Raw genomic sequence first — 20,648 nt, forward strand, 5'->3', positions numbered from 1 at the left:
AATTCAGGGGACCACCAAAATTGTGAGAATTTATTCTATGGGCACCATAGATCGAGGCTTGATATTTTTCTCTATAAATATTTTTTGGGAACACATTTGTCTGTCCAACTATAATGTCATAGTCTATACAAAAGGGCAAATGTAATGGCAACTGTTTGCATCCAACTCTAGCCAGCCTTGCACCTCAACTGTCCAATTCATTTAGCATACCTTACTGCCTGAGGTTCAATTACACAGTTTCAAGAGACAAAGAAAACACACACACACACACACACACACACACAAGTAGTTTTTGCATCCCTGACAGCTGACTAACTTCGACACCGTAATTGTGGCTTTTACCTCTAACCCAGTTGCTTCCGGTTGCTGGATGGGTTTTCAGAAAATGAACCCATTGCACTCTCATTGTGTAGTTTGACCCTTTCTTCATCATCTAGTATTTGCTGATGAAAGCTACATTTAAGTCAATAATTGGGACTCAGAATAGGGAGCAAAGACGTTGTTTTGACTTAAAATTTCTTTCGGTCTAATCATAACCCTTCCCATACCCCTAAACCTACTCAGACACATGGATTTTAACAAGTTTTTGTCAAAAATGACAAACTTGTCAACATTATGTAACAAATTCAAAGAGTGCATATTTGCAAAATCCTAGCTTCTTTGAAATCAGGGTTGTAAATAACAAAATTTTGCAGGTGATTTTTAATATTAGAGATTGTAGGAATTTAAGTGTCAATCACAGAAGTGGCTGAGCTTTGTTAGTGGCTATTCTTCAGTGAAAGCAAGTCTACGAGCAGAAAAAGCTACAGTAAGATGTTAGCTGAAGAGCTGCAGAAAACAGGAGATATTAACTGTTAAGGATTTATAGAAAATGAAATGTGTTTATCCACCATTTTACAGCCACTACTTTGCAAGGAGGAAGCCCAGTTGTAATGGAGACGCAGATCCCTGCTGTGCTGGGCTGACATGCCAAGTCAAAGCAAGTCAAGCCAAGCCAGCAGATGTATAGAAAGGGGGCTTGAGTTTGAAGCTAAATGTTGGTTCATGTTTAAAACAAGGTAGAGCTCTTTAGGGATAACAAATGGATAGGCATAAAAATACACTGGAATACGAAACTGTGTTGTTACAATGTAATAATTCTGTTGGAGAATTAATTAGGTTGTTAAATTCTACTTTTTTCACATTTTTATTAAGATTTGACTAATCAGCAGTACTGCAAACTATTAGACTGAGTCAGGCATTGTGTTGCAAAGGCTTGGAAAATTGCAGGTTAATTTCTGGGAAAAGTCAAAAGTTTGGGGGACTTTTTTGACAATTTCACAATAAAAATCATACATTTTATGGCTCATTTGGCTGCTCAGTGCAAAACTCATCACATGTGCAGCCATCATTAGTGCCAACACCAATGCTGCACCGTCTGAGTCAATGCATGACCTGCTCTCAGGTATCTTTTATTGTTCACAATACTAGAGTTGACATGTTTCAAATATTTAATGATATTTAAGTTTTTAGCTAGCAGTTATGTGGGATTGACAAGTTTAAATTGTTATATTTAAGTTAATTCTCCAGTGTTAAAAGAAGAATGAATCCAGTTCCAGTTAATTCCCATGTAAAGTTTCCACCTCGAATATACCAGGAATTTTGCAACCCCAGTCAAGTATCAATTTTGAATGTTTCCTAACACTGTCTAGTCTCTGAGAAAAGCCACCAATCTCCAAGGAAGTCAGGCTATAAATTAGTCAACTTGTCATTTACTACTAAACTTTCTCCCAGACGATAATTACATGACAAAACAAGGATGCACACCCGGAGCCGTGCTTGATTTAAGTGCCAGCTAGGACACTATGGCATCACCTCAGTGACACCAGTTTCATTTCAGTGGAGGATAGGACACTTGCCAATGTAAACCTGAGTAGATGAACTTGTAATTGCTTCATGTAGCATCTGACCAAAAAAAACCCAGAATGGACCTGCATTTGCTACTTGGGTAGAGATTCATTTTTAGTAAGAAAATGCAGTATTTTTAAGTATGGTATTTTAAGACCATACTTAAGCAGTTGCTTAGCATTCACACTAATGTTATCCATTTCCTAGTCAAGGAAATACTTGAGGTCAATCACGGCTCTGTATGTATGGTTCTGAAAGTTTCTGGCTTGATACATCCTCCTCCCTGCCCCGACCCGGGCTCAGAGTCAAAACGAGGGCTCCTGGCTGGTGGCGGTGGCTGCAGCTTTACTACTCATTGTGCTGCAGGGCTGTCATTAGATGCCGGAGTCGTTCCGCTGGCTGCAGGGGAAATGTCATGTTTACTGCCATTCCCATACACACCCAAACCTAATGAGCGACATAAAGCTTGTCCTCCTGCATTCATCCCATCCTGGCTACTTCAATCCGTCTCTTCCACCATCAGACTCCTTCCGTCCTGTTCCTCCTGACACTATCGCTGCTCCATGCTGTGGTTCCTCTCATGATTGTCTTTAGTTTCTCTCTTTGCTCCACCCTCCACCCATCCCTCAAACCATCCATTTAGCCTAATCTGCTCTCATGAAGCCTAAGCTCTCAGTCCCAGAGCTCCCCACTGTGTGTCCTCACCACTTAGAGGCTGGCGGCCAATGACCTGGCGTAACCTCAGAGGCTAAAGTCAGAGCTGTCACTCTCCCATGGCATATATACCCGCACACACATAAGAAGATGGGGGCCCCACAAAGGCATGTGCACACAGATCACACAGCCACATATGCACGTGTTTATAGTGTGTTCAAGTACATGCAGTCACACACTGCTTTTCATACATTGCTTATTCAGGATTGACTGATTTATATTTTCTGATAGTTACAGTGAGTTACTTTCACATCAGTCCTCCTGCTGCCGATGCTTTTTCATGGTATTTTGGCATTAGGGTGTCATCTTAGCAAACAGAAGGCACATTCATATCGTGCAAAAAAGAAAAAACAGTGGCATATTTATACAGTATATACTTTACAGAGCACTAATTCATGTTGCAGCGTACAGACTATGGGGATGAGAAGTGAATAAAAACAGTCCATACTTGGAGCTAAACTCGGCTGCGGTTTGATTGGTGCAGAATCACATAATGTGCTTTCAAAGTTTTCAAAACACATGCGAGAGACTTTCCAGGAGAAGTTGCCAATACTTATTTGTTGGATCTGTATTTTTACGCCACTAAATTGGCTGAGAATAATTTAAAAATAGCAGTGATGCGCGCGCGCACACACACGCACACACACGCACACACACGCACACACACACACACACACACACACACACACACTAGACTGTAAGTGACACCCCCCTTTCCCATAGTATGCCTCCTCTTCCCTTAGGCCGTCCATCAAAATGCGTCAGGAAGAGAAAGTTAAGTTCTGTGCCGCCACCGAGGAGTCGTCTTTGCCGCTGGATCCGCTGGCTACGCTCCCTTCCGCCGACCCTGTAATTGTGCGGTCACCACAGGGTCCTAACTCATGCGCCACCATGTGATCCCCATGACAAATGAGAGTCGGGAGGAGGTTTGACTACTTGCTGGGGCCTTTAAAGTGGCACTCTGCGATTAGCGGAGAGGGGTGACTGCTCGGCGAACCGGAGGCCCTGTTAAATCACAGCGCTGGGAGGAAAGCAGGGCAGGAGGAAACACAAACACTCAGTCAGTCAGTCAGTGCCATACAATCACTCGCTCTCTCTCACGACAGACAGAGGGAAAGTGAGAACCAGTAAGAGAGAGGGTGAGAGAGCACACGAATCAAAGAGCAGAGGAGAGAGTGTAGAACAGCCTCAGCGCTGGGCGGAGGGCCAAGCCATCCTCCAGAGGAGCCAGGACGCCAGAGGAGACCTCAGACAGAAATAACTCCAAACATCCCATAAAGTCTCATTAAAACCAATTCATCTCAATTACACACACACACACACACACACACACACACACACACACACACACACACACACACACACACACACACACACACACACACACACACACACACACACACACACACACACACACACACACACACACACACACACACACACACACACACACACACACACACACACACACACACACACACACACACACACACACACACACACACACACACACACACACACACACACACACACACACACACACACACACACACACACACACACACACACACACGGTGACAGCTCATAGTGAGCGTCGTAACGCCTGCCGCATGTATGAGCAGACCGTAAGGTAGGAAAAATCAATCACTGACTTTCAAAAGCCTTATTAGATGGTTTATATCATAAATCATAACAAAGGGCGGTTTCTGTGGCTGTAACATTCCAGCTATTCCCTGTGAGGAGGAGTTTTACTCAGCAGGATAACCTGTATGAAGTGAAATTATATAGAATATGAAGTAACCGTAGCACTTCAGAGAGAAACCATGTTCAACACAAAGTGAATAAATGTGAAAGCACAGACTTAAGAAAAAAATTATGATAACCTGTAAGTATCAAATCAGAGAGTGCAGCAGAGAAGAAGCTTCTGGTGGTCTGCAGCTGCAGGGACAGAGCTCCACATAGGTGACACTCTGTCTGTGAACTGATAAGTAGAACATGCATCTTTCCCACGTTGTCTGAAACGAACGTAGCATTTTGTACAACAAATAGATAAAATGAAGGATGCCGCCATTATAGGTTATGTTAAAGTTAGCATTATTGCACAATGGCATAGGTAAACCATAAATATACAAAATAATTATGACCAATTACAACTGGTGAGAGCACACTAAGTGACCCGAATCAAAACACACCCATAATGCTTAAACAACTGGTGGAACTGGGTGGAGAATTCAATATTTTGGGTTTGGACATCAGGGCTTTGTGGCTGCAAAGTGTTTGTAATGGACTTAATTTTGCAGACTAATGATTTTCTTTCATTTAAATCTTTCAATCACATTACATTTTCTCTTTACCCCACCTTACCATTCTTTTAAATAAAACCTACATCACTGCATATGACACAATCCATTGCAAGAGCCATACAATAAAACCAGTTGAGAATGAAAAGTCACTGTCATTTTTAAAGCAAATATGCCAAAAGTCTGTTGATTCCACATTTAAAAAAAAAAAACCAAATCATCTCTTTGCTGCTTCCCTAAGTTTTTATATCTGTGTAAATTGAATATTTTTGGATTTTGTACTGTTGCTCACACAAAACTCATGGACATTTAAAAAAATATTTTCTGAAATTTTACAGACAGAGAAAATAATGAGCCATTCGATCAATAATGAAAATATTGTTTGTGGCCCAACCCTAGGGCTGTCTATTTGGAAAAAATAACGTATTGTGATTTAAATGTAAGAGTCAAACCTTCTAAGTAACTAAGACAAGGGAGAAAAAACTTTCCAAGCCATGTACAACACAACAAAGTGCTGAATAATGAAAAAAGGGGGTTCATTCCATTGTGGTGAATTTTTATGGGGGAAAAAAAGACAATAATCAAAAGCAAATACTCAGCAAAAGTGCTGCTTTATGGTGGCAAAAGCATCACAAGACAACACCACAATTTCACGAAACCACCTTAAAAGTCACGACAACATACAAAACAATATGTGGAAGCTATGAGGACAAACACAAACCCCCTGCTACAGCACTTCAATAACCTCCACAACGGGAAGCTTTTTTAATGTGTTCCAGTACCCGTGACATTCCTACAGGAGCATCCAGGCATCTGGCTCCCATCAATACTGTGTCAAAGGAGGTTTGGAAAAAATCTTCCATGTCCCCAATCGATTAGTTTCTTTTCATAAACAGTGATTAAGTTACTTTGCTGTGACAGTCACACAACAATAAAGATAATTTGCCATGACATTTTTGGAGTTATACCAGTTCTTTATCAATTGCCATTGTGCATAGACAGTAGGTAAAAAAACAAGGGGGATGAATATGTTTTGAGTATAGATACTAGAATGTTTCCATGCTCAGGTTACATTTGTCATCATCAAATGACAAACTCATGTATCAAACGTGATGAATAACAGGCTGCATGGCACTATTTGGGTTGCTTGAAAAGGGGGGTAAAATGTCTTGTATACATGCTTGTAGGCTATGTAGGTAACTTGCATGCTCCAGTGCTATGCCACCACCCATTTTTCTTTTGGAAAATGGGAAAACATCTTTTTTTAACTAAAATAACCCTGGCCAAATTGTGTGAAGTGTAAAAACTCTAACCCTAACCAACAGCCAATGAAAGTTCAGAAACATTAAATTAACAGTCCAACAAAAACTTGGAAGTAATTGAAAGTTAAAAATAATTGTTAATAATTCTCAATTATTTAGTTTGAACATGGGTATCAAAATATTGCAAGAAAAAAAAAAACAATAATACATTAGTAAATGTGTTTTCTATTAATCGCAAGAGCTGCTGTGAAAAGAAAAACATAAAAACCTCTGTTAAAGATTGGTGAAAATCTTTATGACTTTTTTGGTTTAGTTTCAGATTACGTAAGAGATTTCATGATTTATGACTCCCTGGGCACAGACTATCCGTTAGTGTGTGTTGTATCTGAGAGGACCTCTTGGATGTCTCCGTGTCCATGTGACTTCAGTCACTCTGACTTTTCCACTCAGTCCTGCTATCGGCCGACAGGCTGACCTCGATGATCTCAATCTGCCCACACCGCTGGCCAAGGCTCCTTAACTAAACCGTCCTCTCCAGTGGAAAACGACGACTTGGCTCTAAAAAGCAACAACCAGTCCAATCTAAAGTGCCTTTTGCTTTTAGAGGGCTAGCTTCATAACAAATAATTGTCACTGCCATAATCATTATCATTATCATGTTGTAGCCAAATCGTGTGTAGCCAAATTGTGTGTCGCCAACAATCACTACATGTGGGAAATGGAAGAGAAAAAGGTGCCCATTTTCAACAGTGTCTGGTAATTAATCTCATCTGTTTAATCAGCATGGGAAACATCCTAGGGTGAGTGACACAGTATGCTGATCTGTGGTTATCGACGGCTGGTCTGTCTCTTACAAAAACAACAGAACAACCATTGCCATTATTCATAATGCGTCCCACTTCATCTCAGTGTCTGAGAGCTATGGGCCTATATGACTTTTCAATGCTTCGAAGTGTGGATTTGGCCATATTTCTCCAGTGAGTGACACTGGGAAGAATTTGAGAAATCTCCAGTGCCTAGCTGTGGAATGTCAGCACTCACTACTGCCAGGAGGAAGACTGGAAAAGAAGTCAGTAGCAGACAGTCAAGCGGGGGGTGGGGGGATTGGACCAGACACAGAGGGGAGATTACTCTACCTTAAAAATCTTTGGTACACCACAAATGGCCTTCAAAAAACCACACATTTTGTGATGTACACATTTATACTAGATAAATTACCCCAATGGTGGAAACAGAAGTGCTGGTCAAGGTTTTATTTTTTTCACAGCTTTGCATTACGCCATGCTTTTCACCAGCAGCACCAGGAGAGAGCGAAAGAGGAGCTGGACCCATCACAGAAAAACAACCATGAGTAATTTTCCACTGATATAACCACCGAAACACTGCTGCGGCACGACACATGACAGAGTTATTACACACACACAAACCGGCCAACAGGCACGTATAGCCCCCTTCGCCTCAAAAATCCCCCCTTCCTGACTCCAATTTTTATCCGGCTCTCTCTCGCCCCAGGTTTTCCTCTCTTTCTCTCAACAAAGTCCCACTGGTTCGGTCCACAGAGCTCAGTGTTAACATTGTAATTACAGACGTGGGCTACAATAATAAGAATGCAGGGAGCGGGGCCCAAAACCTCTGGCCACTTTCTTCCTGTGCCATTTTCTTCTACTTTGATTGTTTCCAGTGTGTGTGTGTGACAGTGGGCCAAAGATATTAGGAGTGTTGTGGTGGGCCAGTGAGCAGATACTGGCTGGGACCCCACAACTGAAAGGGAAACACAGGCATGAGCCCGGTCCATCTACTAATCGCTAGCAGGCTGCCGGTCCCCATCCCTGGCCCGGCTCCAGACCACAGACTCAGATAAAGGCAGAGTCCGCTCACCACTGTGCTGGGTGTCAAATCTGGCTTCAACAAGGCAGGGGAATCTAAAGGATATGTAGGCTCATAATAATATTCCCACACATTTTTATTTCAATAAATTTCCTTTATGGATTCCACCAAAACACAACCAATTTAATGCACAGCTAGGTTTGACATCTGCTGTTCTAAATACTGTTTGTCTGGCACGTCAACCTGGGAACAAGCAGGGGTTCCATCATTTCAAAAAATTCCTGCACATTTCCAACAGCCTACAGACCAATAAAGTTCTCTATGTGGAATTAATTTGTTTATTTAGCGAATATTTCGACATGTTAAATGTTAACTTTGAGAAACTGTGAGAAGTTGTCAGATGCTAAGACATCATGGCCAATCACCAATGGGTCTCATTAGATCCTAGACACGAACATGGGCGTATTTGCGGTCGGTTAGTTCTTAACTTTATGGCACTACTTTACTCATTGTTTTCCATCCCTTCTCTGTCTCTTATTAGTCGTTCTTACAGCAACACAGATTATTCATTGGTTGAACAGATCAGGTAACCTCAGAACCTCAATGCTATACTGTACTGTACTGTTGACTGTATGTGTAGAAAACGTTGAAGCCATCATTTCCTGGTTGCAGAAAACAGCTGATTTCAGTATAATTTTAGTCTAAATGTAGTCTCCCTTATCACAAGGACAAAGGAGACGGACCATGGTGGTATTAAGAAAACAAGCCATCCTCCAAAGAATGAAGTAACTCAGTGCAAAAGGAGTCCTTGTCTGATTCAATATGGTCTGTCACAGCAAGAGCTGTTACGTTGTTGCAACAGGTTGTTGAGGGGCATGTTCTGTACAGTCAGCCTGTCGTAGCTGGTAGTTTATTGCTCATTGAGACCATAAAATTAGTATTTTTCTTTTCAAATTAGCTGGAAGACACCACAGTCGTTCTACATTCCCCCTGGCAACTTCAGAAGTGCAAGTACGCCTTGTTGGAAATTATCCTATCAATCATTTCTGTAATTTCAGAGCAACTATTACAGAACCAAGGTAGTCGAGTTTTAATAGCCCATTTATTTCTTCAACCATTACAGAACGTTTACTAGAAAAGTGTATTCAGTAGAATGCAGATCTCTGTCAGGTATTGAGAATCTCCTGCACAGTATAGCCCTGATTGATCTTAGATTCATTTATTGTCACAGCAAAATCATTTTATTTTTGGGTCATACCACTGTAGTAGAGACGTAATCATTGCAGTTCCTAAAGAAGGACATGAAATTCACTGAGCTGTGTGCACCTCTGGATGAGATTACTATTCCAGGCCTGATAGTGTTTGGTATCTGAGACTTTCACAACAGGTACAAAGCAGTATTCTGGGCCACGGTCGATGACAGAGTAATGTTGGCATTGTTTACACTTGGTAATATGCTAAACTCATGAAAAACAAGATGTTCCACAGTGCACATGGATCATGGCCAAAAAAATAGTCACCTGGTTGGTCCAGTAGTATTAGAGGTTTGCGAGACAGATGTACACACATGCACGTGAACGAACACATGACCCTCCCTATCTTAAAATCTGGAGGAGATACATTTTTTTCCCTTTAATTGATTCACATTAAAGGAATTATTTATTATTGTTATTTGTACGTTTTTATTGCTTTAATGTTACTCATTTGTGCTGATCTTGGTAGAGATTGTCTATTATTTAATCATACTTAGTAATATTGGAAGACTAAAAACCCATCAAGTGTAAATAAAATGAGTAACAAACTCGTATGGTTACAATTTCAGTGACATTTACCTCATATAACCTGCCATTTCTACCGTCGAAAGAGTTTTGAAGCTAATTTTTCCTGTAGCCTTGCTCTTAATTAAATGAAACTCCTCTTCAATTGACTGGAAACAAGCCCTTCTTCTTTTTTCACAGCAGAAACAGGCAGGTCCTGGGCCATCATCTGGAGGCCACCTGTTGGTAGCCATGATTTGCTGTTCTAAATCATTACCATAATGGACAAGCTCAAGGTTCACCTTTCTTATTGGGAAATTAAGCAAAGAGGATTGGCCATCATTTCTACTGTACGGTCTTTCAGCTCGCTTTCATGGAAATGAAAAGGTCATAGGAAGCTGCGGCTGGAACGAGGACGAGAAGTGATGTCGCCAGGTTCAGATCATGTCACGGGACACAGCCATATACTAGCTGATGAGGAGATGGATCTCTGCTGGGGGAGTACAATCAGTGAACAAGTTTGAAAAGTTGGGTTTCAGCATCATCAGTCTGGTTAAAACTTAAATAAAACCTGCTGTGCCATGTTCACATGCAACATGAACCAGCATTTGCCATGTGGCCGTTCAGAAACCTGGTTTCATTAGAGGAGTGACACACTTTTTTTTAAATGATTGTAGCTTAAACACAAGGATAATGAAGCAGCTATGAGTAGAAGATGTCAAAGCAGACTTCTTAAGAAGGGAAATAGGGGAAACTGTAAATTTATCACATTTCTCTGGCTTCTTAATAATCAAATTTTAAACAGTAAAATAAAAATATGTATATATTTTTCCACTTGACCACTTGACAAAAAATAAATGCTTCAAGTTGTGGAATCCGTAATAAGCTGACATCACCATCTTTACTGTGTAACTGAGCTCAGACTCTCTTGATGTTTACTATGGCATTATAAGAAGTGTTTCTGCCAGATGTGGCAGAACAATCTCATGCGCGAATTGGGGAAACAGAAACATCTCTGGCGTATTCTTTCCGTAATGAAAACTGATCATCAATTGAAAGCTCACTTATAATAACCACAATAATTCGGACACTCCAACATTTTGATATTACATCAAATTTTCCAAAACATGTTCAGAAGCGGCTGAAAAGACTGAGGTTGGGGGGTAAAAACAGATTGATATTGCTTGTTTGATTTTCCCACTGAAAGCAACAGCCAGACAACTTTATTGGTCATAAATATTTAAATTATGGTGTAGATGTTTAAAGCAAAGAAAGTCTGTTTTTATTTATTATGAAAAGACTGTTTCCATCTGAGGAAGCCAGGGCCAGTTTTGCATAAATACAGGCAATCAAATAGGTTTAAAGCACCATCTTTTTTACCAATTGTGTTCCATATTAATGTGTGGTGGAAATTTCGGAATATTTTCCATCAGTGCTCTGATAAAATCTCTTTAATATGACAGATTATTCACCCCATATAATTATGGTAGATGGTATTAAAACAATAACAACCATGGCCGTCAAGACTAGAACAACAAGTTTAACCTGACACTGAGCAGAAAACACTGCTGCTCCCCGAGTCCATTTGCTTTCATGTCTTTTTCCACCTCAGCACATGACAAACAACCATATCCGAGTGTCCTGTCTGACTCCTGCCTGCTTCCATACACTGTATTTACCAGCCGTCTTTGGCACACATTAAAGCTTGAAACCATTAAGAGATAGTGAGCAGGGTAAGCAGGGCCTTGATAAGGAGGTCTTATTTGTACAGTAAGTCAACTTACTCCAGAACACTCAGAACATGCAGGCATTGCAACCTGCATCATTTCCAGTCAGATCAGATGCTGCTGCACCCCCCCTACACTTCTTCCTCCTCTTTCAACAATCCATTACATTTTGCCTTTGTTGGTGACTCTGATAGATATGTTTTATATACTGTAAGACTTGACATATTGGTGCACTTGTGCGCTGCAAGTCCTTAATTAACTCCTCCTGCATGTGTTTGAGGGTTGAACAGGTTCAGCCAAATTGGTTGCATCACTACGAGGGCTGAGATCCAGGCAGAGCTGCAGCCACAGAGACTTCAGCTGGAACATAGGCCAAGAGACACATCTATTGAAGGAGAAAGTTAACACACATTTAAGAGAAGACAATGAGCTGGAGAAAACTGTTAACAGGCTCACCAGGGACCTACAGGCCAGCTCAAGTCCTATTAGAATAGATGAAAAAATTGGCACTTCAACCAACCTTCGTTGGTTCAGCAAATCAAGATGTCCTAATTTCTTGAAATTGTTTTACACAACTTGTTTGATGAGATCAAAAACTGCCTTGACATGTTATTTTTGTGACAGGTTTAAACTATAATTGCTATTGTTTAACCCTCTAAACTGGCAAAACTGCATAAAAGCATGTTTTTTTCTTAAACAAAAATGCAATAAGTATATATAACTTTTTAATCACCATAATAACACAATTTATCATAGTGAGAAACTGTATAAAAGTAAAAAGAAAAAAAAGACGGCTTATTTTCAGATTTCCTTTCTGGCAGCCCTGAATCATGTGTGATGTCAAGTCAAGTCACCAAATCAAAGCATAAATAGTGAGATTTTATCAAAATCACTATATTTTACATGTCTCAATTCAAAATTTCCCCTAACCATTAATCCTATTCTATACATTAAAAAGAATGCCTGTTAAATTCTGAGTTCCTCAATGCAACTGAGAAGCCATGAACGACTCCACTGAGACAAACAGCCACATGACAAAAATTCAGTGAAACTTCAACTGAACTGCAGGCCGTTTACACAGAGCAGACTGAACAGTACAAGAGAGATTGTGAGTATACTTTGTAAAAATATTAATAGTTGAATATGTATAGTATTTAAAAAGTTACTGTCTTGATCAAACTTAAAATTTACGCTTGTATTTGCAGCCCACATGTTGATTGCTGTGCTGTGGTGTAGGGATACAAACTACAACATTTATCATCCACCTCTCGAGCCTGCAGGGGATGAGTGTTTGATACTCAAAAGACAGACTTTGGATGGATTATGACTTCCAAGTATTTTATGGGAGCAGATGGGACTTGCAAACTCACAGGCTAGCACAGACTTGCTTAGAGGACATGCCCCGACTAACTTACTCCCTGTGCTTGAAATGAACAAAAATCTGTGGGATGAGTCCAATAATACTAAGAGAGTGAGAAAAGCAGAGATAATGGGGAGAAGGGAAAAATTACAGACCAAGCCGTCTGCTCAGCCAGTATCTAAGAGATATCAACACAACAGAGGCTATAAAAACAGCATTTTCCCACAAGATATCACCACTCCTTGCAGTGACAGGCTCTTGGCCCAATGTACCTTGTGCTGTTGCTCTTTAGTTACAGTATTAGGGATGTTAACTAAACCCTTCGAGTATATCAAAAATGCCAATCGTTGAGTGCTTGTCCAATCTTTTTTTTTTTTTACTCATTGTAAACTAACCTTCATAAAATGTATTAGTGTGTCTCTGTCAGTGAAGTAAAGAAGTACGAGCTTTACCCTTGGCATCAGATCACACTGTAAAGTCCATGCCATCGTAGTTGACTCGTGGTAAACGTAACTGTCTCTGGAGTGTGCCAGGACAAGGAATATTCCGCTGGATGTGTGGATGCGTATTTCCTTGTCCTTGTGGCATGCTGGGTCTCATCCTTAAGAACCTCGTAAAAAGCATTACACTATTTTGGTTGTGTTAAAATTAATTTGAACAAATTACGTGTTGACGACCCTATGAGGAATAAAGGGAGGAAACAATCCAATTCTTCCACAAGCCTCTGCTAAATTAAAAATGCAGAACACAGCATAATTTACTTGTGATGATGACAAGCAAGGACTTTGGTGCGCTTCTGTGGGGATTTCCCCAAGCAATGCCACTTCATATTGGCCACATCAGACAACTGATGCCAGTGGGTTTGTCTTGGACAGGCCTGCTAAGAAGGACAGATGTGCTTGATGGTGGACAGAGCAGTCGAGTAGTTACAGTAAGTGGAGGATCATGGAAGGGAAAATAAGAGGCTTTTTGTTGATGTCCAGGGAGCTGCTGCCCAACAGGACCGGCGTGTGGTGCTGTGGGAAGTGCCGTCTCCAATCATGGTTAGAAAATCGATGACTGTATAACGGACAAGCCCTGGCGGGCGACTAATACTTCGCTGGCCGGATCTGGAATTTGGAAAACCTGAGAATGAGGCTGAATCAGCATTGATGGACTAATACAATAATGAGAGCAGAGGTTTTTTTTAACTGCTGACTGGCCAATTTAGAGCCAAGTCCAACACAACATGGATACATGTAAGAACAGACGAAAATGTTAGCTAACTGCTCATTTGAACAACAATAAAAGTCATTAAACGACAACTGGGAGTGAAGCAGACCACTCAAAGTGCTCAGCATGTGCTCCTTTGAGCATCTTCTACATCTCCACACGCACTTCCAGCACGACAGGAAGACTTTCCGCAACATATCATCCGAGCCATTGGTCTGGCAGAGGTAAACCAGCCATTTTGTTCATCCCATAAAGAACAACTATTACATTTTCTGGACCGCACTAGACTGCCGGTCAAAATAAAATACACTCACTTTTTCTCTACGTTTACAGCAATTTCTGCCCATGATTCCCTTTGTCAACGAGAGGGTTGAATATATTTAGATCCAAGTATAGCTGATGGCTGCCAGAATGGATCCCTCAGGAAACAGAAAGATGGCATGTTCCTCCAGAGCGTCGCCTTAATGATCTCTCATGCTGAAAGACACATCATTCTTCATTTATTTTGTACATCCACGCTCAAAAACAACACACTGGCTACATATAAATCAGCTCCACACAAAACACATACACATGTGCACACAGCCTTGACTTAAAAGATACGCAAGGTAAATGTGACTCACAGGAAATTTTAATTGGCTGCCAGCAGCCGGATGTGTGTCTGCGGCCTATCTCACTGTCTGCACACTCACCGCATCTGACGGCCAGTTAATAAGCGGTACAAAAGGCCAGCTTTACAGAGATGTGTGCATGCCGGAAAAGCTTGACACCAGGTGTACAATCTTTTGAATTAAGAAGTTGACACAATGTCTTGGCTACTCCCTCTCTACAGCTAAGAAAAGCACTGGTCCCAAAATATATTTTTCAGAGGATAACAACCTTTACAAAAGGCTCCATTAACTCTTAAACATTTTATTTTCTAAGCCAAAAAACACTATTGTGAGTTTTTTTCCCCCAGCACATCATGCTTAAGGACTACAAATAAAATGTTTTGCAGTGATCAAGCTATAATCTACTGTGGGCATCTGACAATATTTTGGTATTATGGTCTGCTATCATCAGTTATGAAGAAGAGGTAGGTAAGAGTTGTCTGTAGCCTTAATGCCAAGTGTCTGTAAAAGTTAGTCAGCCCCTAAAAAAAATAAATGTGAAAATGAGTCAAAATCGTCTCCCAACGTCTTAACTCTGAAACAACAGAAGACCAAATAACAGAGAATTAATGTTACCACAGTCAAACAAGATAAAGAGCTCAAAAATGAAAATGCTAACTGATACACTTATATAAGCTACACTAATGTTGGCTTTGCTTTAAGAGCATTACATGTTTTAACTTTATGTCTCATAGAGTCTTATCAGGAAAAAGTATGTTACGGAGGTTGATTCTCCCCGTTTCTGTAATGATTTGTTATGTAATTGTTAATTGAATATATCTGGGTTTTGATCTGCTGGCAAGCTAAAAGAAGTTGAAATGATTGAAAATGAAAACTTTACCTTTGACTGTTTGAACTTGTGATGCAACTTTATCCACTATTTTCAGATGTTATTTTTGACTAAACAAATGATTCATAAACCAGTTCTGCTGGTCTGAGCATCAGCAGAGTTGCAGCCACAGAACCGTCTAGATGTCATGCCAGCCCAGGGCAGCTGTACAGCACCCAGTAGGTTGGGCACCACTGTGCAAAATTATTGAGGACACAAAGGGCTGTGTTTCTCATTTTATGCATTATACCACAGAGAAATATCAGCCAAGCTGGAAGCTTTTCTTTTTGCATGAAAAAAAGTTTATACAATAAATCTATTATCAACACGGTTTGTGGTTATATTTCTTGCTTATGTTACTGACAATTAGTGGACATATTGGCACAGATCTCACTAAGTCCTTCATATACTAAATAGACCAACTGTAAACACAAAGAGACCACAAACAAACCTTTTGTGTAAGTCAAAAAACATCTATAAGAAGGGATACATGTAGGCCTGTCATGATAATTACTATATTGACTAATCGTTCAATAGATAAAAATGGACACGACAGTTTGTGTGGACTCAATAATTGTTGTTTACATAAGCCATCAACATTTTCGCCATTCGCGCTGCTTCGGTCTCTCTCCTGTCGCTCAACCAGCTCTCTGTGGGAGGCGTGGCTCACACACACAGTGCGGACTCTAGCCAGCTGAAGCACAATGAGTGTGTTACTCGAAGTTAAGTTTCCTTACGGCTGCACAACTCCAGAAAGTTTGGTGAAATAAAAGGAATTGGTGCCAAAGCCAGTGTGGTGTGGGAACATTTCGATTATCACTGTTCAGCTCAGCAGCTACACAACAACCGCCGTCGCTAACTGCACAGCGGCCGTAGCTTATTGTAAACAACCGGCATGCTAACTGTACACAAAATGTCCACCGCTGATCGTTAATTAACCGGTATCGCTAACTGTACACAAAGTGTCCGGTCCTTTTTGTAAACAAACAGAGGTTGCCAAGTGAACACATGTTGCTGCAGCACATACACACTGTATTGCTACAGAGCTCACTGTTAGGCTGCCCTGCCTCTTAAAGGAGCCACGCCACTCTTATAGTGGATGCATTATAACGACTGTTTTTTTTTAGTGATGCTGCAAATGTTTGCCAGGCAGTAGGAGTTGCCAAAAAATCTCTGAAACAGCCGTTTATAAATTATTTATAATAATAGAATATTTATCTCAGTGCAATTTCGGTTAACAGAGCCAGAGAGTCTATTTTAATGTTTTGATTGTAGTTTATCTGTTTGTTTTATTTATCTAGGATGTTTTGATATTTATTTGATACATTGATACAGAAATGATCAGTTTATAAGGGTAAATTTAATTCACATTATTATGTTTTATAATGATAGTGAAATTATGGTCAGTAAATTATCAGTTGATAATACAAAGCCAAATTGCTTTCATTGACTCAACAAGCGGAGCATCTACACACTCTGATACAGTAGGGGACGGTGGTGACTGAGGGTATTGAGTATTTAAGACGTTGACATGTTTGATTTGACAGATCATGTCAAAGCCTATAAAAGCTGTGGAATCCTAAAGCATCCTTCTTTGCTTACTACAGCTCAGCCTTTCTCACCCTCAGGTGGGCATAAACTACAGGCTATGAACTTCTGTTGCCTAGGTAGAGTTCACACCAAACTCTACAAATGAACAATGGCAGACCTGTCTACCTTCGGAAGCCAGAGGTTATCTCAGCATTGTTGCGTCATCCAATATTTGCTGGTCTTTGTCTGGGGGCTTGGGGCTCTGCTCCCTGTGCTTCATGTCGCTTATGTCGGCAACCCACCTGACCCATCTTGAAACACAAACCCAGCTCTTTTACTGGTCATGACATTGTCTCAACATAGCACATTATTTATTTATTTCACATTGTCAATAGACTTACATGCCTAATAATACTGATGATAATACTTATTTCATTCACACATGTTTTAAGCTCAGTAAGCACCAATAATATTAGTCAGAACATTGCCCCATATGTCCAGGAAATTAAAGTATTTTTAGGATACTGCTCTGATTGTGACTGTTTTTTCTAATGAAAACCCTGCCCTTCAGCACTTTTTATGCACCAAGGAACAGGGCAATATGTGTAACTGATGCTCTGTGCATCAAACCAGTGTTCATTCCACCACCTTTAATTTATGTTGACAAGTTTTATGTAGTGAGCTTGGCAGCTCCAGAGCATTCACATTTGTTTTCATTTGGACTAATGTACATCTGGATATTTGCCTGTGAGCTTCAGATTAATTAAAAGATAAAAAGGTCCCCTAATGTGTATTCCTATGCATTAGTCCCGATGATAAGAATCATGATTTAGCCTGGAATTAATTATGTGCCTTCACAGATTTGATAATAACCTCTTTCTGTGCTCAGCTTGCAGAACATGCCAGGAAAAAGGGTCTCACTGAAGTCTAGGGATACCAGTGTAATGCAACAGTGACTTAACTGCCAAATATGAAAGCGGGAAGAGGATCTTTGTTTGTGTGTTTGCATGTGTGCAAGTGTGTGCAAGTGTGTGTGTGTGCAAGTGTGTGTGTGTGTGTGTGTGTGTTGCAGGATTGTGGGGAAATTGGTTTATAGGCTTGACATTGTCAGACATTCAAGAGGGCATTTGGTTGGAGGAAATGACAAGGAGAGATGTTGATGACAAGCCCGAGGTGGCAGGCCTGGCATTAGGCCCACTAAGCAGCACATAAACACTCTATTCAATTTCATGGCCATGGTTTTAATGGGGAACCACTTCCAAAAAGAAAAAAAAATCACCACACTCACTTGAGAAGTCCCCTCTTTGAGCAAACAATCTGTAACTGACTACTGCTCACTTTGAGTCGCAACTCTCAATACTACAGTCTCTGCCATCAGTTCCAATTGACTCCCTGTTAAATTACTACCCTCCTACCGCAATGTCATCCTGTGCTTTAACTGTTGGTTATAAGATTTGCTTGGAAGCAGGAACAGGATGGTGCTCACTGACAAGGTTGTAGGTTTCACCAGAGAAGCATGAAAATTGCATGATAAATACGCAAAAATAAAACCGCCGTGTTGACACAGGAGGATAGCATGTGATGTATTTAAGGGCCATTGGAAAAGCAGTGTCCTGAGAGAGGAGAGGATGTATATCAGAGTGAAGCTCCTTGAGGTCTGCCTTAACACACGAAACATTATTTTTATAGCCAAAAAGTATCTCAAAATATCAGACTCTGTCCTGCCGGTTCAGTTTGCCAATGGTGACCAGGAAAGATGCCACTCCTGCCCAAACTGTCTTATGTTGTACTCTGTAAATAAATACAGATGGAATACCCACTGGAAAGCATCTCAAAGCCCTCCCAAATAAAATATTTTGTTTTGGTGTGACCATAGCCTGCATAAAGCTGAGGCTACATAAACTAGTAAGTCAAGTCTTACCAGCTGTGGAAGGAATCCTGTTTATCAAGCACCAAAGAGACCCACAGTCCAGAGGAACATTGCCTCTGCACCACAATAAACACATCTACAGTACGAGGATGATTCCAATGAACAGCAGCTCTTCAAGGGCAACATTATTCATGCCAAATGGCAATTTAAGTAATCTACTGTCGTGAAATCACTTCAAGATGCAGAGATACACGTTTGCTCATGCATTTCTTTGTTCTGTTGCAATTTTTTTTTTATTGTATGTGTGTTTCTTTTACCTTACAAACAGTTTCAACATCCCACGGCAGGATGGTCTGTAGATCGATGAGCTCACAGGACACTCCCAGTTTCTCTTGAGCCATATTGGCCACCTCCCTCATCACGTGGATCTAAAAGGGAAAGAAGAGGAAGAATGCCTTTAAATTAAATGAGCTACTTCAGTTTACAGTTGGCCAAGACATCACATCTACTACAACATAACTGTGTCCTACATACAAAAATCTATGGTGATTGGCAATAAACATTAATTCTCTTGACTTCTAGATGCTGCAATATTTATAAGAACTTATGCAGCTTAGTTCAAATTAAAAGAGCTTTTGCAAAATGACCCGAAAACAGGCAATTTTCTAGTTTCTAGTCTATTGAATCATGTTAATGCATCAATGACATGCAGAAATTATGCAAAATTGCTCTAAACATCCATCCTTGCTTGTGAACAACTGAGACTTTTGAGGATGCCCCTTTCATTACCAATCCAAACCAAATATTTGGGCACATACATCGACAGTAGTCTTACCTTTCAAGTCAGTACGGATCATGTTATTAAAAAATGTTCACAACGCCTCCACTTGCTACGCAAGCTTAACGGTTTTGGAGTGAGTCAAAGTATTTTAAAAACGGTGTATAAGAGCCTGGTGGAAAGTATTTTATTATTTAATATGATCATGAGGTAGGTAAACCTGAATATCAAAGGGAGAAACAAACTGCAGAAAATAGTGAACATGGCATCTAAGATTTTAGGGAAGCCACAGAAATTAATTAATGACTCCTCTCATCCCATGTACAGCGAATTTGAGCTTTTGCCTTTGGGGAAGCCGTACAGGCTACTGATGGCAAGGAAGAACCTGTACAAAAAGTCCTTTGTCCCAGAAGCTGTCAACGCAATAAATAAGACCAGAATGCGGTAGCTATTTACCATGTTTACTCCCGTTTTTATTTCCTTTGCTGACGGTTTCCCTGCACTGCATGTTCTCTGAATAAGGCAGGTCTTAAACCTACAATTGTAAACTTGAGCTGTACTGTGGTGTGCTTTAATGAAATTATGTACTTGAATGGGTGATGTATGAAGTACAGTTATTGCTGTATGCTATTTTATATTTTATATCTATCCTTGAAATGTTTTCTTTATTGTGTCACTATTTGTTCTGTTGTTTTGAGACATGTCTATGGTGAAACCAAAGAGGAATTTCCACTCGGTGGAAATGATGATGATGAAGAATACGAAAAAACAACAACTTTATTAGTTGCTCACTTTACGCTCACTTTTTGGAAATGTGTAGAAAAAGTATACTTTACTTTTTAAACATATGCATAATCATTAAGTTGATAACGTAGAAAATTGAATGTATTGTCTTTGTATACATTTAAAATGAATATATGATCAAATGGATCAGCAAATTGTCAC

General features: G+C 40.3%; 1 protein-coding gene across 1 annotated transcript in view; it reads right to left on the bottom strand.

Moving 5' to 3' along the window:
* The window catches only part of bckdhb (branched chain keto acid dehydrogenase E1 subunit beta), a 54,349-nt gene that overhangs the window by 15,487 nt on the left and 18,214 nt on the right, over window positions 1-20,648 (bottom strand). Inside the window, exon 8 of the mRNA XM_059340167.1 lies at window positions 19,243-19,353. Coding sequence (XP_059196150.1) covers window positions 19,243-19,353 — 111 coding nt within the window. The remainder of the gene's footprint in view (window positions 1-19,242; window positions 19,354-20,648) is intronic.

This window comes from Centropristis striata, chromosome 8 (genome assembly GCF_030273125.1).
Source record: "Centropristis striata isolate RG_2023a ecotype Rhode Island chromosome 8, C.striata_1.0, whole genome shotgun sequence".
NCBI lineage: Eukaryota > Metazoa > Chordata > Actinopteri > Perciformes > Serranidae > Centropristis > Centropristis striata.